Below are 23041 nucleotides of genomic sequence, written 5' to 3' on the forward strand. Positions count from 1 at the left end.
ATGGCCTATAACATGTGTGTGTGTGTGTGTGTGTGTATTTATACACACACACACACACACACACTCAGATGGATCATTTATAGCACGAGCTCTTTGTTTGCATGCTTATTTCCGATCTAAAGACAGAAGGAAGTTTTGCTTATTCCACATGTGAATTTACTGTGAGGTAATTTGCCACTTGAAAGAAAGGAGAACTTAGTTCTTTTCAGATGTTTGTTTCTATGTATAGACAAAATGCATGGAAGGGCTCACGGAAGTTGTGCCTGCTGGATTCACCCCCGATGTTGTGTGCCTCACTGTCCCAGCATCTGTGTATTCAGCACAGCATGTAGAAAGGTGAGCTGTATGCACTTAGGCTGCCCACATAACTGGGTATCCTGCACAGGCAGGAGTTCCCCATCCTGTGGAGAGCCTCCCCATGTATAACATTATGCTTGTAGGCTCCCCTTTACATATGTTGTACTGACATTGTGCAGAGATTGGGAGAATAGCCGGTGTGATCCACCACTGTCACATTTCCACATGTTTATTGTATGTGTGGAGGCAAGTTTCTGAAAAGGACTTTGGTGTCTAAGCTAAGTCCCATTTGTGTTGTCAGTGGAACCTTGACTACTGAATTCAGGTGATAATTAACAGGCATATTTTACAGGGTAATTAATATACAGTTCATGGGCAGGGCTGTAAAACACAGGCCTGCAGCAGGGTTTGTTCTAGGCAAAGGGAGAAGTCCAGGCTGTATTTATGGAGACAGTGCACAGTTAACTGGGTTTGAATACAACATACCATTTATTTTAGTTGGAATAAAGTGGCATAAAAACAAGCTAACAAGGAAGTTACTTTGCCCATGTACAAACAGGCTCCTCAGGCAATGGCCATCTTGTTCATTGCATTTGACACTGCACTTTTCCATCACCCAGGGAGAATGACCTGGATATGCTACTGGTTATACTGATATAAGTGATACTAGTTTCATGAGCTGGGCCATTCCCTGGGATGCGGTTTACTTGTGTTCCAAGGTTTGTGTTCTTAAACTTTACTGGCGTTTCCTTGGGTGCTATGTAAACGAGACCGATAGATTTCTCCATACCCAAATTCCTGTGGTTAGGCATAGTGTTGCATTTGAGTTGTTGACTGCATTTAGATATAACAATAAATGGTGGTTTGTTTTTACAAGAATGTACCTCAGACACATATGTTACCCACTTCCCTCTCCTTTGCATGCTAGGAAGGAGATCAGAAACTTCTGTAGTTTGTAACAAAACACATCCTCTTTTGTCTGAATTTAGGAATCTGCTTTATGCAAACTATAGTTAGTTAATGAGCCATGGCATCTGGTTTGTTAATCTACTGCAGTTCATTATCCAGATGAAATGGGAATCTGCTGTTTGTTACAATGGCAAATTCAAGCTTTAAAATATTTATTTATATTAGCATTTATAGGTTGCTTTTCTGCTGACAGGCCTCATAAAATTAATCAACAATTTGGCTCAGGGAGGGTGGGGGGTAGTATTCAAACCTGCAGCTTGATTTGTCTGTTAGGTCTTAATGTGGCTGCTGCCTTCAATGTGCTGGGAATGTTCTTGCTTTTCCTTCCCTGTGTGCCTGGCATGCAGTTGCAAAATGGCTTGCATTATAGCATTTTCTGCACATCTTCTCTATTGCTGGGGATGCCTCTTGCCGTGCATATTTCAAACAAAGTTTTACTGTACACCTCACTTTCTAGGCTGATAGCCTGTTTTATAATGTCCATAGCCTGGTGCCTTATAAGTACTTTCCTGTGGTCTTCATGAGCCCTAGCTATCATGATTGCTTTGTCCAGAGTTAATCTGTCCTCTATTAGTAGTTTTTCTTGTTTTGCCTTCATCACCATAGCCCAGAGGTAAACAACATGGTCCCCTTCATGGATCACTGCCTTGTTTTGCGAAGGGGCTTGCGTAACTCAGTGAAGCCATAAGCTATGCCATGCAGGGCCACCCAAGACGGACAGGTCATGGTGGAGAGTTCTGACAAAATGTGGTCCACTGGAGAAGGAAATGGCAACCCACTCCAGTATTCCTGCCAAGAAAACCCCATGGAACGTATCACAAGGCTAAAAAGATATGACGCCAGAAGATGAGCCCCTCAGGTCGGAAGGTGTCCAATATACTACTGGGGAAGAGCAGAGGGAATTTCCAAGTAGCGCCAGAAAGAGTGAAGCGGCTGGGCCAAAGCTGAAAAGACACTCAGCTGTGGATGTGTCTGGTGGTGAAAAGAAAATCCGATGCTGTAAAGAACAATATTGTTTAGGAACCTGGAATGTCAGATCAATGAATCAAGGTAAGCTGGAGGTGGTCAAACATGAGATGGCAAGATTGAACATCGACATCTTGGGAATCAGCGAACTAAAATGGACAGGCATGGGTGAATTTAATTCAGGTGACCATTATATCTACTACTGTGGGCAAGAATCCCTTGGAAGAAATGGAGTAGCGCTCATAGTCAACAAAAGGGTGGGAAAGGAGTACTGGGGTACAATATCAAAAACGATAGAATGACCTCAGTACGAATCCAAGGCAAACCATTCAACAACACAGTAATTCAAGTTTATGCCCCAACCACTGAGGCCGAAGAAGCTGAGGTTGATCGGTTCTATGAAGACCTACATTCACTGGATCATGGAGAAAGCAAGAGAATTCCAGAAAAACGTCTATTTCTGCTTCACTGACTACGCTAAAGCCTTTGATTGTGTGGATCACAACAAACTCTGGCAAATTCTTAAAGAGATGGGAGTACCAGACCACCTTACCCGTCTCCTGAGAAACCTGTATGAGGGACAAGAAGCAACAGTAAGAACCAGACATGGAACAACCAATTGGTTCACAATTGGGAAAGGAGTACGATAAGGCTGCATATTGTCGCCCTGCTTATTTAACTTATATGCAGAGTACATCATGAGAAACGCCGGGTTGGATGAATCACAGGTCGGAATTAAGATTGTCGAGAGAATGATCAACAACCTCAGATACGCAGACAATACCACCCTAATGGCAGAAAGCAAAGAGGATCGAAAGAGCCTCTTGTTGAGGGTGAAAGTGGAGAGTGCAAAAGCTGGTTTGAAACTCAACATTAACAAAACTAAGATCATGGCATCTGGCCCCATCACTTCCTGGCATATAGAAGGGGAAGAAATGGAAGCAGTGACAGATTTTACTTTCTTGGGCTCCAAGATCACCGCAGACGGTGAATGCAGCCATGAAATTAAAAGACGCTTGCTCCTTGGGAGGAAAGCTATGGCACACCTAGACAGCATAGTAAGAAGCAGAGACATCACTTTGCCAAGAAAGGTTCATATAATCAAAGCTATGGTTTTCCCAATAGCAACGTATGGCTGTGAGAGCTGGACTATAAGGAAGGCTGAGCACCAAAGAATTGATGCTTTCGAACTGTGGTGCTGGAGAAGACTCTTACGAGTCCCCTGGACTGCAAGGACGTCAAATCAGTCCATCCTAAAGGAAATCAACCCTGAGTGCTCATTGGAAGGACAGATACTGAAGGTGAAGCTCAAATATTTTGGCCACCTAATGCAAAGAGAAAAGCCACTGGAAAAGACCCTGATGACTGAAGGCAAAAAAAAGACTGAAGGAGAGAAAGACAGAAAGACTGAAGACAGAAAGACTGAAGGCAAAAGGAGAAGGGGACAGCAGAGGATGAGATGGCTAGATAGCATCACCGATGCAATGAATATGGACTTGACCACATTCCGGGAGAGAGCGGAGGACAGGAATGCCTGGCATGCTATGGTCCATGGGGCCACGAAGAGTCGGACACGACTGAACGACTGAACAACAACAACAGACAACAAACAACATGGTGCCCACAGTCACCAGTGCGCCCGTGGACACCTTTCTTGGTGCACACTGAGATGCCCTAGCCATTCCATTTCTTGTCTTTTAAAAACAAAAGGGAGCATTGGGACTCAGAGAAGCCAGTGGGAGGGTGAAGGAGAGCAGAAGCCAGCTGGGAGCAACCCGGGCGGTTGGGGGAGGGTTGTGTGCTTGTATGTCTGAATTGATGGGGGCTGCATGTGTGTGAGAGAGAAAGGATTTTAGAGAGATCCTGAGAAAAAGTATGTATGGTTTTTCATGTGCTTGCAGTGAGTAGGAACAGGGAGGGATGTTTGTATATTCATGTATGCATACATGCTTTAAAAATTGGGGCGGGGAGAGGGGGGGAGAGAGAGAGAGAGAACATCTGTGGGTGGTGAGCTGGGGTGAGTGTGCGCATATGAGTGGTGATCCAAAATGAAAAGAAAGATGGGACAGGGGATGAGTTGGCTGGCAAAGTAGTAAGGGGGGAGAAAAAGCGTTAGCCTTCTTGGAAATAGTTTTCTGTTGGTGCTAAAAACTGTGGGTTCAAAGGACTAGTTTAGTGCATTGGGGCTCAGACCCACCTCTGCTTTGCCTTGTGCTCAGTCTTTTGGGCAGGTTGCCTGTCCTTTATGATTAACTATGCCTCCCATGGCAACCATATTGTGGTTGTGCCCAGGACAGTTTCTCAAATTGCCAAAAATGGCCATGGGCCCAAAAAGTTTACCATCCCTGCTCTAGTAGGAGTAGGTGAATCAATGAAGTTTGTTTAAGCCAGCATTACAGACAAATCTCCTTTGTTTTCCCACCTGCTTCCCCATGCTGGAATGAACCAGATGAAAGCAGGAAATGTAATATAAAAATAATGTATTATTATTTTAAGCACCTGAACACTGGGTCTATACAACAAAAAAAACAACGGCCCTGCCTGCAGGCTTACTATCTACAAGGCAACAGGGTTTGTAATCCTAAAATGGATATTTGAGGGTGCATTTTTTGTAATTATTTGTACCTAGAAGTTGAATCAATAGCATATTCTGCACTTTGGTGTTCCCATAGACCTGAGGTATACCCAAAGCCTTGTCTATGAGCTAGACCTAGTTCATAGGAAATCCCTGCTGTAAGTGACATGAAGGCAAAGCTCTACAACAATTTGTGTTACCCAAAAAGGGGAAGATGTATAATGCGAATTAAAAATTTGAATTGTGAATAATGCCGATTTAGTATGCACACAACAATTTGTATTCTAAACAAACGTATAAATTATGGGTTTACAGCATTTCAGACCTTCCTTGGGAAAACTGATGTGTCATATGAGATAGAAGAAGTTTTGGAAGAGAGTCGAGTGCAGAGAAATATCCAAGTAGCTTCGATCTTCCAGCTTTTGTGCGACAGCAGTAAGCGATGGCAGATTCTGACTGTAATTGTAACCATGGCCTGCTACCAACTCTGTGGCCTTAATGCTGTAAGTAGTCATACTCAATATGACATTTTATGTCTTAAAGTTACATTTTAAGTTTTGCTCTGTTGTTTGAAAATCTGTAGGATGTTTATGGAACATTTTGATGATGACCATAGATCTAATATTAGTGACATAGTTTGCCCTTGAGTACTCCGATGGAAGCTTTTTTCCCATGGAAATCACAGGTGAAGGGGGCCGACCCTCTTCAAGACCACAGCAGGCGGTAAAAGGCTAAAGCCCCCCTACCCCCACGTCATGGGCCCAATCCAGACCCTTGCTGGCTATTTCTAAAAGAAGATTTGTGCACTCAAGAGCAAACCACATGATTAATGCCATCTGTATTTTGGCCCTCAGTGAAGGGGTTGTCCTTCTAAGGTTCTTCCAAATCAGGCCTGCATCCACTTCCCCCCTGCATGGAAGGCTCTTGATTCAGCACCATCATTCCCCTACCAGGTCCTCCACACTGCCAGCCTCCTTTTTGCACTTAAATGGCAAGGAAAGATTGGTACTTGGGATGGCTCCTGCAACGGAATCTTCAGGCTCAAGGCCTGGGTGCTCCCATGAGCATGTGAAATATCCATTGCCTCTGGGAAGCATGGGTAATACAGTTCCCAATGCTTTCTGGTTTAAGCCAAGTGCTATTGGGAACGATATTTCCCATTCTTCCTGGTGGCGATGGATGCTCTCATGCATTGACGTATGACTGTCCCTAGAAAAATGAGATCTGGCAACAGTTATACTTGCCTTGATAACAATAACAACTAGGTTGGATTACTGCAGTGTGCTCTACTGGAGAAGCCTTTGAAGATTGTTCGGAAATTACAACTGGCACAAAATACAGTCTAGCCTGCTAACTGACACTAATAATGCAGACCATATCTTGTCAGTAGTTAAAGAACTACACTGGCTAACAGTTTGTTTCTGGCTGCCATTTAAAGTGTTGTTTTTAACCTTTATTGCCCTAAATCCCAAGCTAGTATTGCCAATGGTCAGGAATTACTTAGTCCAAAACACCTGGGAGGTAACAGATTGGGGAAGGCTGCCCTAAATGGTTTGGGACCAGGATAACTGAAGGACGCCCAACCTTTAAGATCTTTTTCCGGAGGCCCTGTGTCACTTTCCTTTCTCCCTCTTCACAATCAACACACTCCAGGATACCAGGCTTCAAGCTCACTACTTTATTAGTTAACAACCAGCTTCTTAATAATAATACTACTTTATTAGTTAACAACCAGAGGATAAAATGGAGAGGCGGATTATGTACACTGCTTTGGGTTACTTGGAGGGGAAAAGGCGGAATATAAATGCAATAAACAAATAAAAATAAAATAAATAAAATGTTTAGAAAGAATGCAAAGACACTGTTTTTTAAATTTCTAAATTTTTCAAAAGAAATTACAAAAAAACCCATTAATATTAATTCAAAATCCCTCCCCAACCCCTCCCCCAGCTCAAACAGTTTCAGGATTCTTCTTCTCTCTTCCATTATTTTCTATTTCTATTCCAGGGTAATATATTAATTCATCCTGTTTCATTCCTTTATGGTCTTCTTCTTTTCATGAGTCCCACAGATTTCTATAAGCTTCTACCAAGGTATTCCATTTGACTTTTTTTCATTTTTGCCAGTCCTTCTTGAAGGTGTCTCTTTCTTTATTCCTCTGTGCACTCTTAGCTTCTGTGTCAACTTTTCATTTATTGCTATGACCCAGATTTTCTTTTTCCACACTGTGGTTCTCCTCTACTTGTAAGAGGATCCATTGCTGCTGATATTTCTGAATTGTGTTGTTGTTTTACATGGTGTTGTGGTCTCCTCACAATAAATATTAGTCCATGAGAGCAGCACAAACCTTTCCAGTTGAAACTTCAGTTCAGACTCCTGGGACGACAACAGCCCTTCAGGCCAACAATTAGCGGAAAGAACTGCAGTGAGACAGGAAGGGAGATAGGAGTTGGGCTGCTGGCTGGGGATAAGAGGCAGAGAGGTGGGCCACATCTTCATGCTCCATTACTTTCATCTCAAAAGGCGATTCAGCCCAATTTTGCCGGCAGACAGCTTTAAGAAGGTGCTTGCCACTGCATATGCTGGAGAGAGACTTGAGCAGAATGAAGGTACACAGAGCAGGCAGGCGGGCCGTGGCACCTCCCAAGGGTTATGTTGGTACTGAGGGCCACATTAAACATTGCAGTTCCCTGTGTCAGTAGGCCAGGCTTCTTTTGGCAAGTGGGCCACAAGTTAAGTCCTAAGTATGAGACAGTGCCGTTCTGGAACGTGCTACAGTACATATGCACCTGCTCTCCATGTTGTTGTTGTTCAGTCGTTCAGTCGTGTCCGACTCTTCGTGACCCCATGGACCATAGCACGCCAGGCCTTCCTGTCCTGCGCTCTCTCTCGGAGTGTGCTCAAGTTCATATTCATTGCATCGGTGATGCTATCTAGCCATCTCATCCTCTGTCGTCCCCTTCTCCTTTTGCCTTCAGTCTTTCCCAGCATCAGGGTCTTTTCCAGAGAGTTTTCTCTTCGCATTAGGTGGCCAAAATATTTGAGCTTCAGCTTCAGTATCTGTCCTTCCAATGAGCACTCAGGGTTGATTTCCTTTAGGATGGACTGATTTGACCTCCTTGCTGTCCAGGGGACTCGTAAGAGTCTTCTCCAGCACCACAGTTCGAAAGCATCACTTCTTCGGCGCTCAGCCTTCCTTATAGGCCAGCTCTCACAGCCATACATTACTACTGGGAAAACCATAGCTTTGATTAGACAGACCTTTGTCGGCAAGGTGATGTCTCTGCTTCTTACTATGCTGTCTAGGTTTGCCATAGCTTTCCTCCCAAGGAGCAAGCGTCTTTTAATTTCATGGCTACAGTCACTGTCTGCGGTGATCTTAGAGCCCAAGAAAGTAAAATCTGTCACTGCTTCCATTTCTTCCCCTTCTATATGCCAGGAAGTGATGGGGCCAGATGCCATGATCTTCATTTTTTTAATGTTGAGTTTCAAACCAGCTTTTGCACTCTCCTCCTTCACCCTCAACAAGAGGCTCTTTAGATCCTCTTCGCTTTCTGCCATTAGGGTGGTATTGTCTGCATATCGGAGGTTGTTGATAATTCTCCCAGCAATCTTAATTCTGACCTCTGATTCATCCAACCCGGCTTTTCTCATGATGTTCTGCATATAAGTTAAATAAGCAGGGTGACAATATGCAGCCTTGTCGTACTCCTTTTCCAATTTTGAACCAATCGGTTGTTCCATGTCTGGTTCTTACTGTTGCTTCTTGACCCTCGTACAGGTTTCTCAGGAGACAGGTAAGGTGGTCTGGTACTCCCATCACTTTCAGAATTTGCCAGAGTTTGTTGTGATCCACACAATCAAAGGCTTTAGCGTAGTCAATGAAGCAGAAATAGACGTTTTTCTGGAATTCTCTTGCTTTCTCCATGATCCAGCGAACGTTGGCGATTTGATCTCTAGTTCCTCTGCCTCTTCGAAACCCAGCTTGTACTTCCGGTAGTTCTCGGTTCGCATACTGCTGAAGCCTAGCTTGTAGGATTTTGAGCATCACCTTGCTGGCATGTGAAATGAGCGCAATTGTGCGGTAGTTTGAACACTCTTTGGTGTTGCCCTTCTTTGGAATTGGAATGTAAACTGACCTTTTCCAGTCTTGTGGCCACTGTTGAGTGTTCCAGATTTGTTGGCATATTGAATGCAGCACTTTTCCAGCATCATCTTTTAGGATTTTAAATAGCTCAGCTGGAATGCTATCATCTCCGCTAGCTTTGTTGTTACTAATGCTTCCTAAGGCCCACTTGACTTCACTCTCAAGGATGTCCAGCTCAAGTTCAGTGACCGCACTATCATGGCTATCAGGGACATTAAGATCTTTCCTGTATCGTTCTTCTGTGTACTCTTTCCACCTCTTCTTAATCTCATCTGCTTCTGTTAGGTCCCTGCCTTCTTTGTCCTTTATCATGCCCGTCTTTGCACAAAACGTTCCCTTGAGATCTCCAATTTTCTTGAAGAGATCTCTAGTCTTTCCCATTCTGTTGTTTTCCTCGATTTCTTTACATTGTTCATTTAAGAAGGCCTTCTTGTCTCTCCTTGCTATTCTCTGGAACTCTGCATTCAGTTGGATATATCTTCCCCTTTCTCCCTTGCTTTTTGCTTCCCTTCTTTTTTCAGCTACTTGTAAAGCCTCATCAGACAGCCACTTGGCTTTCTTGCATTTCTTTTTCTTTGGGATGGATTGAGTTGCTGCCTCCTGAACAATGTTACGGACCTCCGTCCATAGTTTCTCAGGCACTCTGTCTATCAGGTCTAATCCCTGAAATCTATTCCTCACCTCCACTGTATATTCATAAGGGATATGATTGAGGTCATACCTGAATGGTTTAGTGGTTTTCCCTACGTTCTTCAATTTAAGCTGAAATTTTGCAACAAGAAGCTCATGATCTGAGCCACAGTCAGCTCCAGGTCTTGTTTTGACTGACTGTATAGAGCTTCTCCATCTTTGACTGCAAAGGACATAATCCATCTGATGTCGATATTGACCATCTGGTGATGTCCATGTGTAGAGTCGCCTCTTGTGCTGTTGGAAAAGAGTGTTTGCTATGATCAGCGTGTTCTCTTGGCAAAACTCTATTAGCTTTTGTCCTGCTTCATTTTGTACACCAAGGCCATGCCTGCCTGTTATCCCGGTGATTTCTTGGATTTCCTACTTTAGCATTCCAATCCGCTATGACGAAGAGGACATCTTTTTTTGGTGTTAGTTCTAGAAGGTGTTGTAGGTCTTCATAGAACCCATCAACCTCAGCTTCTTCGGCATCAGTAGTTGGGGCATAGACTTGAATTACTGTGATGTTGAATGGTTTGCCTTGGATTCGTACTGAGATCATTCTGTCGTTTTTGAGATTGTACCCCAGTACTGCTTTTGTTGACTATGAGTTTTCCCACCCTTTTGTTGACTATGAGCTCTCCATGCCTTGGGGTAGTTTTACCTCAGGTCAGCGGAACCAAGATGCCAGCATCAGCATAGGGCAGGACAGGTGGGCAGGCAGGACTGTAGGCCTGTCTGTGCTATAGCCAAGCTCGTAGATGTTACAGCTTATTTGTTTGGACAACCATTTCTACCCTAGTAGGGTTGTCAAAGCGACTTACAAACTATATTAAAGCAGAGTAAAACAGCAGACAATAAAAATAATCAATTAAACAATAATTAAGCCATACTGGGAACAGTGCGCTCAAGCAAGCTTGTTTTCATACTCCATCTAAATGTGCTTGAAGAGGAAGAGAGCCAAACTTCACAGGGCAGTGAATGCCACAGTCTGGGCAGTACTGATGGAGAGGCTTGACTATAGCTCCTTGCCCTCTGCACGACGCAAGGCGGAGGGATGTGAAAAGGGCCTCTCCTGATGGCCCCAGCGTCTGGGTAGGTTCATGCTGGATGAGATGATCATTCAGTTAAACTTGTCCCAAACCATTTATCTTATGGCCAGGAGTTCTACAAACTGTTGATGCTTGCACTATTGGTTGGTGCTCTATATTGTGATCAATCTCCCTGTAGGAGAAACAGTGTCCTTCCTGCTCAGGTGCAGTTCTTTTCACCATAACTACAGGTGAAGACTTTTCTTTTCTCCCAGGCATTTTAGAGACTTAGTTTTTAGGTATCTTTACATTTATTTATTCCTGTGCTGTTTGTTGTTTTGTTTTATGTTGTATTATAGTCTTTTAACTATTTGTTTTGATTTTTTATTCTTTTAATTGTTTGTAATGGGTTCAGACTGTGTGTCAGATGATGGACATAATTATTATTTTTTAAATCACCTTAAAGCACTTTGTTATTGCTTGTTAGGAATGTATAGTAACTTCCTGAAGTATAAGTCTAAGAGTTAATTATATGTTACTGACAAACTCTTCACTGTCTGCTGTGAATAAGTTGAAAAATACATTTCATCATGTCTTCGATAAACCTATAAAATACATCCTACAAAAAGTATAGCTTTCTACTAACTGCAGGATTTCAGTACTAATGACAGGCTTGTTTTGTTCCTTGTTGCAGATATTTTACTGAGAAAAGACATGGAATTATCTTGTCACCTACTCTTTGTAGAGTAGCGCTGCTTATAATTACACTTATAAGTGATAGGAAAATGACATATACTGTGAGATAAACCAGCTTTTTTCAAGGTCTGTGCTCAAAGAGCTGGAAAATTACATAGGAGAAAAAATCAGGGGCTATGGCAAAATATGTGCAGTATTTGCTCTCTCTGTCTCTCTCTCTTTTTTTTTTAAAGAATCATAGAAATTGAATAGTATTCATTCACCACAGGAGATGCCCATGGGTTGAAAGACATATATGGTACATTCAATGAGGGTTCTGAACCCTTGAAAAAGTAATGAGGAGGTATCCCTTTGGGTGGAGGGTTGTAAAATGAAATTATATAAATGACATGTGGGAGAGATTTGGGGGGCAGATTTATTTATGGGAAGAGGAATTCTAGGTATATGCTGGGGGGAGCAGCAATTATACTATGCTATTATTTGGCTGGCTTTATTTCCATATTTTTTTTCCAGATTTAGCCATTTGCTAATATGCTGAGGCTCTAACTAGGATAAATGGAAAATAATATATCAAAATATGTATTGATTGTCCTAAGCCAGCCCATCATTATTGAGGCATTAAATATATGTAGACTTAAATTTTAATTAGATGCAAAAAGATCACGTGAAATCATGTAACTGAAAACTGCCATATTGTTACAGATTTGGTTCTACACAAATGACATTTTCAGGGGAGCCGGGCTAAGTCCAGAAATGATCCCATACGTTACCTTAAGCACAGGAGCTGTTGAGATTTTGGCTGCTGTTTTCTCAGTAAGTGCTGTGAGGTTTGTATATACCATAGACCTGGATAAAGAATCCAAAATCCAGGAGAGAATCTATTTTGGCTCCCTTTTCATTTGGGTTTGATTTGAAATGCTTGGGTAATAAGCAGTCAGAAGGGATACACTTTAGAAACTTTGTTGAATATCGTAAGAGGTTCAAATGCAGAAAATTCAGAATAAATTGCAAGTCTACAATGATAAATTCTCAAGAAATAAAATTCATCCTGTTTATACAGTGTTATTATTATTATTGTACCATCAGCATGCATGAGGCTTTACACATTATAAGAGGAAAGAACCTTGCCCTGAGGAGCTTACAATACAAACCTCAAGACAGGGGAAACAACTGAAAGGAGAGGCAGAGGTAAATGGGAAGAATGTGAGGTTATTTCAGTTACATGTGCTTTGGGTTGGTTACAGGGTTGGTTAGCCTACATTAAGACAAAATACAATAGGCCTAATCTAAAAAACAAAAAAAGATGGCCATGACTAGTAACAACTGTTTTCTTTTTTAAAATGTAATTGTAAAATTAATGTTAAATACATTTAAGAGTTATTGATTTTAAGTTAAGCAAAACACATGCTTAATGGTTCCCACTGAAATCAGTGGCACAAAGCTGCAGTCCTGAACACAGTGACGCTTCCTTCCAAGAAAACATGCACAGGATTGCACTGTAAAGTGCTTACCTTTGGTTGGATCATTTCACAATGTACACATAGCTTATAAAGAGTTCATAATCAAACTCACACTGTAGCTACTTTTCTTCCTGAAGAGAAAGTATGGGGATTTGGTATCTTTTCCCTCAGTGGTGGGAAAACAGCATTGAGGGACAATCTTGAGCAGACAAATGGCTGTCAGGGAAATGGCTGAGTACATCATTGAACACAAATTTGGTAAGAAATTGGCTAAGAGCATGAGCTCTTATATGTCACTCTTATATGCTCTTATATGATCTTATATGTTACTGCTCTTATATGATCTTATATGTCACTGGTTCAAGCCTCAGCTCAATAAAATTAGTAAGCATATAGAAGGAGAAGTGCCGCTGAAAAAGAATCAACATGGTTTCTGCAAAGTTAAGTCCTGTCTCAGTAACCTTTTAGAATTCTTTGAGAGTATTAATAAATATGTGGATGGGTATTCCAGTAGACAGCATTTACTTGGACTTCCAAAAGGTTTTGACAGAGTCCCTTATCAAAGACTCCTGAGCAAACTTACCAGTAATGGAATAAGAGGAGATTACTTATACATCTTATACATCTCCTTGTATTACCAATGCACACAACTGGCAAACAATTACCCTTTTGTTAGGCTGGAAAGGAAAGAAGGACTGAAATCCCATTATAATACTGAGTCAGCTCTAGAGATCACTTGGGAGGAAGCTTTCCATATTTGATCCAATGGCTCTCTGTAAGAAGGGTTTGAGCCCCACTGGGGGAATACGAACTATGTGGGGAGATCATATCTACGCATAAACATATGACTAAATTGCTGCAGTAAAAGGGCATTTGTAATTGAAACATTTACCAATCGGTAAAGAGCCTCTGCCATTGCAATGTATCCTAAACAGTACTGAGTTTCATTAAGAATTTTAGTACAATTGTTAGTGTAATTTCTGTTGATAATTTGGTTCTGAATGGCAGGCACAATTCATTACCCCTTTCAGTGGGGCTTGTGCTGGAGATTTCCCCACTGGATCATGCTCTGAAAGATTTTGTGATCTAATCATGTACTGTGCATATAGAAAGTTAAAAACAAATACAGTTCTTTGTATGCTCTGCTTTGGAGAGTTTTTTGTTTGCTTGGTAAAAAGCATTGCATTTTGTTCTGAGTGACTCATCCAGTGTCCTTAGGAATCCCTGTGGATCATGGACTTCCATTGCCTTTGGATTAATCCATTAGAAGTTACAAGAGTTGACAGCATAAATTCAGAACTCCTCTGATTTTGTGAGAAAATAAACCACCATTTATTTTTTCTTCAGGGTTTAGTGATAGAACGGGTTGGACGCAGGCCTCTTCTGATCGGAGGATTTGGCTTGATGGTTCTCTTCTTTGTAATACTTACTGTGTGTATGACTTTACAGGTATGTAAATATTCACTGCTCTCCTTTCTTTTAAATATCAGATCATTCTTTTTACTTACTATTGCATACAACAACTGTGTGATCTTTAATGTGTAACTTCAAAATGGAAGTTATATGTATGGGTTAACTATGAGCAATACACTGTCAGTTATTTGTTTCCTTGTTATTTATTATAATTAGACAAAGAGCAGCTAACAATTTCACACTGAAATTCTTGCAGCTTGTAGTAAGCCAGTTAGGGATAAAATAAGCTAACCATGTTTTGCTCATTACTTGTTTCAGTAAGAAACAGAATTAGGAGTTTAACCCTTTGCCACAATGTCTCTTAATCTGTTCCCTTATATAAAAGACAACTAGATTAACATAATGGGTAGTATCCAATAGGGGCCATTTGTGCACAGCCAGCCCTGCCAGCCCAAGTCTGCCCAGGGCCGTGATATAGCGCTTTCAGGGGCAAGCTCTCATGCAAACGAAAGCACTGGTTTCTGGAAGGTCGCACTCTTCCAGAAACCAGCGCCTTTGTTTGCATCGGGGCTTGTCTCCAGAAGTGCTATATCATGGCCACGCATGGTAGGGGCCGCACATGGACTGGGGCTGGCCGCACACACACAGCCACTGTTGGATACTGCCCCATATCGTCCTAGGTTGTCTTTCATCATTCATAGCAGACTAGAGAAATGTAAATATTTGCAGCTGGTAAGAGAGCCAGTGTGGTGTAGTGGCAAGAGTGTTGGACTGGGAGCTGGGAGATCCGGGTTCTAGTCCCCACTCAGCCATGGAAGCTCACTGGGTGACTTTGGGCCAGTCACACACTCTCAGCCCAACCTACCTCACAGGGTTGTTGTTGTGAGGATAAAATGGAGAGGAGGAGGATCATGTAAGCCACCTTGAGTGCCGTGCAAGAGGAAAAAAGGCGGGATATAAATGCAATAATAAATAATAAATAAATAAAGTATAGCTATAGTCCAGTCCCAGATGTTTTCTCAGAAACAGTCCCACCAAGTTCAGTGGGGCTTATTTTCAGTTAAGTGTACAGCACAATCCTGTACATGTTTACTCAGAAGTAAGTCACGCTGTGTTCAGTGGAACTTAGGTCCTGGTACATGAGCATGGGATTTCAGCCTTAATACTGTTAAATCCCAAAGAGAAAATGTCTAATATAGTTTCTGTAGCCCTTTCAGCAGTGCTAAAATGAATGGGGCTCTTAAAAGTTGTCATGTGTAACAGTTGATTCCTTTACTGAACAATTATTGTATTTATTTATGTATAACATTTATATACCGCTCTACATCTAGACAGTTTCCGGACCAGTGAAGAATAAAAGCTAAAAAGATAGAATGGTAAAAGAATAAAACTCAGTATTAAAAACTGTTATTTTTAAAAACAGAATGCCAATAAAAACCATGGATGGTCAGTCAAGGAAGGCTTCCTGAAATAAAGATGTTTTGAGGAGGCACCAGAAACAACACAGTGTTGGCGCCTGCCTGATCTCCCCAAAAGTCCCACCTTAATTTTTAAATGGAACTTGTGCTGTGGACTGAAGCCAGTGCAACATCTCATTTACTTCAGCCCTTGCAACCATCTGTAAACTTGTATGTTACACATCAAAGGAAGAGGGGGCAACAAAGCTGTGAACAAAGAGAGGGTTGGTTAAAAAGGACAGTGTGACAGCAATGGAGGATGGGTATAAAAATGCCTTTTAAAAGTCTGACATGTTTATGAATACTTTCCTTGTCAATCGCCCAGTTCAGACATAAGAGGAAATCATCTTTTCCTGCTACAGCAATATACTTTTCCTCAGTATCACATGCTCCCCCTCCCCATTCCCCCCTTTTGTGCCATGAGGAGGTAATCAAACGATTTCACTTTCAGTTTTAATGTCATGATGTCTGAACTTTGGGAACTGTAGTTTGTTACTTTAAACTATGATTAGTAAGAATAAACCAGTATCAATCTGTTTTAAGTATCATTGGGATTATGGTTAGTTGAAAGTTGAAAGCAGCTTTTCCTCACAGGTTCAGTAAATGGGGTGGAAACATCTGAGCCTGAAGCTTGCGTGAATTGTTTTTGTAGCAGGGCACCATGGTTTCCTTTTACATCTGAACAGAACCATTGAGTCATTCAGTTGTTAATCAAGAACCAAATCCCTTTCTCAGAGAAAAATGTGTAGATTGTAGTATACTGGGAAACAAGCTGCAGGATTACACCACCACTCCTTTCTTTCACATGGACCTGGTTCACATGCCACAGTGGCAAAACATAGGTTAATTAGCCCATGATTTGCAAAGATGTGCACTAGGTTAACTTGTTAGATTAACTCTGAGTTGTTTAATCCATGAACAACCAGAGTGTCCAGGTTCGGACATCATATTAACAACCTATGAACAGCGTGTTCATACGTTGTTTATGCAAACCAGAAGCGGCTTGCATCCTGGCACTTTGTGGGTTAATTAACCCACAATTTGCTACCAGGATGTGCAAACCGGCCCATAGTCTCCCCATTCATCTTTAGCCTCGTTTGCATTAGAATCATAGAATAGAAGGGTTAGAAGGGGCCTATAAGACCATCGAGTCCAACCCCCTGCTCAGTGCAGGAATCTTAAGTCAAAGCATCCGTGCTTTGGTTACCTGCCCTGGGATTCTTGTGAAGGAAGGATATAAATAAAATTAAATAAAAATAAATAAGGTTCACTACTGCTTAAAGCCCAAATCAGGACAGGAGAAAACAGTTCCAGCCAATTTTTGTATTTTCCACAAGGATGGCGTGACAGTGCACTCAGGTAGAACACCCTCTTGGGAGTAGTAATAGCAATTACGAAGACAATTTTAAGGTATAGAAAATAGGAGGAAAACACATAATTACTCAAGGAAACCTAAGTTAGTGCCTTCAAATTCAAATTCCAAGAGGTGAACCTGTGAGGGTAAAATTAGTGCATTAACCATAAAACATAAAAAGAAGAGGATATATGGAAATTCCCTGTGGCTGTTTTCAACAGAATACTTTCTACGGTTACATCTTGTATTTTTGAGTGTTCAGCAACTTTTATTGAACCTCTCCTGCAAAAATTCCAAGATGTGTTGGAACTTGGACTTAGTAGGGTGGACACTGAAGCTGCCACCACGACACAAAAGGTTTCAACACATCATAGAATCATAGAATCGTAGGGGTGGAAGGGGCCTACAAGGCCATCGAGTCCAAACCCCTACTCAGTGCAGGAATCCACATCAGAGCATCCCTGAAAGATGGCTGTCCAGCCTCGTCTTGAATGCCTCCAGTGTGGGAGAGCCCACTACCTCCCTAGGTAATTGGTTCCATTGTTGTAGTGCTCTAACAGTCAGGAAGCTTTTCCTGATGTTCAGCCGGAATCTGGTTTCCCGTAACTTGAGCCCATGATTCCGTGTCCTGCACTCTGGGATGGTCGAGAACCGATCCTGGCCTTCCTCTCTGTGACAACCTTTCAAGTACTTGAAGAGTGCTATCCTATCTCCCCTCAGTCTTCTCAAGGCTAAACATGCCCAGTTCTTTCAGTCTGTCCTCACAGGGCTTTGTTTCCAGTCCCCTGATCACCTTTGTTGCCCTGCTCTGAACCCTCTCCAGCTTGTCTGCATCCTTCTTAAAATGTGGTGCCCAGAACTGGACACTGTACTCCAGATGAGGCCTAACCAGTGTGGAGTAGAGAGGAACTAGTACTTCCCGGGATTTGGAAGCTATGCTTCTATTAATGCAGCCCAAAAGAGCATTTGCCTTTTTTGCAGCCACATCACATTGTTGGCTCATATTCAGCTTGTGATGGACAACCGTTCCAAGATCCTTCACGCTTGTAGTGTGGTTGAGCCACGTATCCCCCATCTTGTAAATGCTTTGGCTTCTTTTTTTCTAGGTGCAGAACTTGGCATTTATCCCTGTTAAAATTCATTCTGTTGTTTTCTGCCCAGCACTCCAGTGTATCAAGATCACTTTGAATGTTGTTTCTGTCTTCCAAGTTATTAGCTATCCTGCCCAACTTTGTGTCATCTGCAAATTCGATCCGCATTCCCTGCACCTCCTCCTCCAAGTCATTAATACAAATATTGAAGAGCACTGGGCCCAGGACTGAGCCCTGCAGTACCCCACTCGTTACCTCTCCCCAGTTTGAGAAGATCCCATTGAGAAGCACTCTTTGAGTCCGATTCTGTAGCCAACTGTGGATCCACCTGATCATTGTTTCATCTAGCCCACTTTGACCTAGTTTGCTCATCAGGATATCATGGAGCACTTTGTCGAAAGCTTTACTGAAGTCAAGATATATTATGTCCACAGCATTCCCACAGTCCACAAGGGAGGTTACTTGATTGATCAGATTCATCTGGCAGGATTTGTTCTTGACAAATCCATGTTGGCTTCGAGTAATCACTGCATTGTTTTCTAGGTGGTTACAGATGGATTGCTTTATCATCTGCTCCAGAATGTTCCCAGGGATTGATGTCAGACTGATTGGTCTGCAGTTCCAGGTTCCTCCTTTTTGAAGATAGGGACAACATTAGCCCTCCTCCAGCCATCTGGCACTTCACCTGTCCTCCATGATTACTCAAAGATAATAGAAAGTGGTTCTGAGAGTTCTTTTGCCAGTTCCTTTATTGCTCTAGGCTGCAGTTCATCTGGCCCTGGAGATCTGAACTCATTCAAAGTAATTAGGTGTTCCTTGACCATATGCCTATCGATCTCAAGCTGCAATGCTGCCCCTTCAGCCTGTACTTCACCTTTGCCAGGGGGGTTATAGACCCTCTTTTGTGAGAAGACCGAGCCAAAGTAGGAATTGAGCACTTCTGCCTTTTCTTTGTCCTCTGTTATCATTTTTCCATATTCATTTAATAGCTGAACCACCCTTTCTGTCTTTTACTATGCACGTAGCTGAAGAAAGCCTTTTTGTTGCTTTTTGCATCCCTCGCTAACCTCAGCTTGTTCTCAGCTTTAGCCTTCCTGACGCCATCCCTGCAATTCTGTGCTACCTGCCTGTACTCTTCCTTTGTCACTTGGCCTTCCTTCCACTTCCTTTATGTGTCCTTTGTTATTTTCAGGTCATCTCTAAGCTTTTTGTGAAGCCAGATCTGCTTCTTCTGTTGTCTTCCTCCTCTTTTTCTTGCTGGAACTGTTTGTAATTGTACCTTTACAATTTCCTTTTTTTTAAACCCCCACCCATCTTGGACTCCTTTTCTCATTAGAGTCGCTTGCCATGGGACTTTACTTATGATTGTTCTGAGTTCATTAAAATTGGCTTTCCTAAAATCCAGGGTACACATTTGACTACACTCGGCTTTTGCTTCCTTTAGAACCATGAACGCAAGTATAACATGGTCACTTTCCCCCAGAGTTCCTGTAACTGCTACTTTATCCACTAAATCATCTCTGTTGGTTAGGGTCACATCAAGGATAGCCAATCCTCTAGTTCCTTCCTCTACTTTCTGTAGGAGTTAATTATCAGCAACAAAAGTGAGGAATCTCTTGGAGGGGCCATGTTTTGCGGAATTTGTCTCCCAACAAATATCGGGGAAATTGAAGTCCCCCATTACTACTACATCATGCTTCCTTGAAACATTGGCTATTTGCTTTTCAAAAGTTTCATCTTCATCTTCTCCTTGATTGGGTGGCCAGCAGTAGACTCTGACCACCAGGTTCCTTTTATTTTTGGCTCCATTTATTTTAACCCAGATGCTCTCGATGGGGCTACCAAGCTCATCCTCCTGTGTTTCTGTGCAGAGATATGTATTTTTCACATACAGTGCAACCCCACCTCCCTTTCTGTTCCTCCTGTTCTTCTTGAACAAGTTATATCCTTCAATTGCTGTATTCCAGTCATGGGAGTCATCCCACCAAGTTTAGTTACACCTACCAGTCATAATTTCCCTCCTGTATTAAGAGTTCAAGTTTGTTCTGTTTGTTTCCCATACTCTGGGCATTAGTATATAGACATCGAAGACCATGTGGTTTATAGTCTGGCTTTCTTCCTACATGTTTCTGAAGACTATTATTTGGCACTGTTAGAGCTGTTCTCTCCGTTGTGGTGCATGAGCCTTCGTCCATTGTTACCCCCAACTTTACGTCTCCCTCCCCCGTAGGATTCAGTTTAAAGCCCTCCTGATGAAGTTCTTCATGCTGTGGCCAAACACATTCTTCCCAGCCTTTGTGAGGTGCAACCCATCCCTTGCCAACAGTCCGTCTTCCAGGAGGTATAGCCTGTGGTCCCAGAATCCAAATCTCTCACGCCAGCACCACCTTCGCAGCCAGTCATTCACCTGGAGTATTTTTCTTTCCCTTTCTATCCCTCTTCTAACTACTGGAAGGATGGATGAGAAAACTATTTGGGCCCCAAAGTTCTTGAGTTTCCTTCCCAAAGCTTCAAAGTCTGATCTGATTTCTTCATAGCTCTGCTTCGCAATATCATTTGTTCCCACATGGAGAAGAAGAAAGGGATACTTGTCAGTGGGCTTTATGAGTGTAGGCATCCCTTGTGTGAGCATTGCTGGCTCTGGTTGAAGACACTGCAGTTCATTTCTGATTTTGGAATTGGAGTTGATAATGCGTGATTCCCAACACCACCATGACCTTTAACCCATGGTTCTACAGTATGTATTCACCAGCCGTAATTCTATGTTTTGGAGAGAATATGTATAAGTGAAACTTTTATTTCTATGTATGCTGTTAATAAAGCCTTTTAAAAAAACAACAAAGGAATACTGCTATATTCAAATACTGCTATAGTTTTTGTGAATTTAGTTTTAAATATATTGTTTCCAAAACTGAATGTTTATTTATTTGTTAAGTGTCAGGAGCCTGACTTTGAGATGCATTATTAGCATTTACTTTCCAAGTGGTTGTTTTCAAACCATCAAAAGAAGGTTCTGAAGCAGGTTGCAGAATGAAGTGGAAGTCAGTTTAATCCCTACCTAGTTTATCTGCTGTTGGCATAAATTACTGTACAGTTTCTTTTGTTCCAGGGAGCTTCTCTCAAACTGATGAAAGCTATAATTCTGACAGGTTAGAACAGCTTGTGTTGAGTGAACTTTCAGCACGTTGTATTTCTGCAGGCAAAGTCATGATCTCCATTCCTCACACTAAGGTTGACGCATATTTCTCAGGATCGTTAGGGTGGAAGCAGGAGTTGCTTTAAGTGGTGTGCAAACATGATGATATCTAAGCTATTAGTTAGAACTTAGATGTAACAAACTCCTTGTAATGAGTCAGACCATGTCCAGGTAACCTGGTACTATCTACACTGACTGGCAGTCGCTCTCTGACCACCTTTCTTGCCTGAAATCCTTTTGAACTGGAGATACTAACGACTGAACTGAAGCCTTATGCACACACGTTATATGCTTTACTGCTGAGTTATGGCCCTTCCCCAAATGTGGCTACTACCTTTTTTGTGAGCTCCATTCTACATTGAGGAATATTTTACTATATACTAAGATCTAAGTACTTCCCAGTCCCTTTTCAGTACCGACGGTGATGTGTTGAAGCAGAGTGGAAACTGCCTGATCTCGTCTGATCTCGGAAGCTAAGCGGGGTCAGCCGTAGTTAGTACTTGGATGGGAGACTGCCTGGGAATAAGGCAGTCCTGCACTGAGCAGGTAGTTGGACTCAATGGTCTTATAGGCCCCTTCCAACCCTACTATTCTATGATTCTATGATAATTGACTCAAGTGTAGCTGTGCCAGAATAGATCAGATGAAATGTCATGTGTAGGAACAGAAGCAGAGATATGCCTAACTTTAAAAAAAGGAGAGAATTTTATATCAGAAATTGGATTTTTCCATGTATAATTAATGAAAACATTGGTTTGGAAATCAGTTAAATTGACATAAGTCAAAGTTCACCCAACACAGGCTGTTCTAACCTGTCAGAATGATAGCTTTTAGCAGTTTGACAGAAGCCCCCTGGAACAAAAGATACTGTACAGTAATGTATGCCAAGATAAATAGATAAGAATAAACTAGCAGGGTTGTATACTCTCACCCTACCTATTCAACCTGTACGCAGAACACATCATGCGACGTGCTGGGCTTGATGAAGCCAAGGCTGCAGTTAAAATTGCTGGAAGAAACATTAACAATCTCCGATATGTAGATGATACCACTTGAATGGCTGAAAGCGAGGAGTAGCTGAGGAACCTCATGACGAAGGTGAAAGAAGAAAGTGTAAAAACTGGGTTGCAGTTAAACCTCAAAAAAACCCAAGATTATGGCAACCAGCTTGATTGATAACTGCCAAATAGAGGGAGAAAATGTGGAGGCAGTGACAGACTTCGTCTTTCTAGGTGCAAAGATTACTGCAGACGCTGACTGCAGCCAGGAAATCAGAAGACGTTTACTTCTGGGGAGGACAGCAATGACAAATCTTGATAAAATAGTGAAGAGCAGAGACATCACACTGACAGCAAAGGTCCGCATAGTTAAAGCAATGGTATTCCCCATAGTAACCTATGGCTGCGAGAGCTGGACCATAAGGAAGGCTGAGCGAAGGAAGATAGATGCTTTTGAACTGTGGTGCTGGAGGAAAATTCTGAGAGTGCCTTGGACTGCAAGAAGATCAAACCAGCCCATACTCCAGGAAATAAAGCCAGACTGCTCACTTGAGGGAATGATATTAAAGGCAAAACTGAAGTACTCTGGCCACATCATGAGAAGACAGGATACCCTGGAGAAGATGCTGATGCTAGGGAAAGTGGAAGGCAAAAGGAAGAGGGGCCGACCAAGGGCAAGATGGATGGATGATATTCTGGAGGTGACGGACTCGACCTTG

At 42.1% G+C, this 23041-nt stretch overlaps 1 protein-coding gene across 10 annotated transcripts in view; it reads left to right on the forward strand.

Annotated features, from left to right (window-relative positions):
• SLC2A9 (solute carrier family 2 member 9) overlaps positions 1 to 23041 on the forward strand; it is a 128800-nt gene that overhangs the window by 63489 nt on the left and 42270 nt on the right. For all 10 annotated transcript variants that reach the window (XM_084857122.1, XM_084857118.1, XM_084857114.1 and 7 more), the window contains 3 exons: positions 5123 to 5310; positions 12056 to 12166; positions 14161 to 14262. In XM_084857122.1, coding sequence (XP_084713248.1) covers positions 5123 to 5310; positions 12056 to 12166; positions 14161 to 14262 — 401 coding nt within the window. The remainder of the gene's footprint in view (positions 1 to 5122; positions 5311 to 12055; positions 12167 to 14160; positions 14263 to 23041) is intronic.

The sequence above is a fragment of the Heloderma suspectum genome, chromosome 5 (assembly GCF_057233095.1).
Source record: "Heloderma suspectum isolate Gila_16-S chromosome 5, 16-S_ref, whole genome shotgun sequence".
NCBI classification, from domain to species: Eukaryota; Metazoa; Chordata; class Lepidosauria; order Squamata; family Helodermatidae; genus Heloderma; species Heloderma suspectum.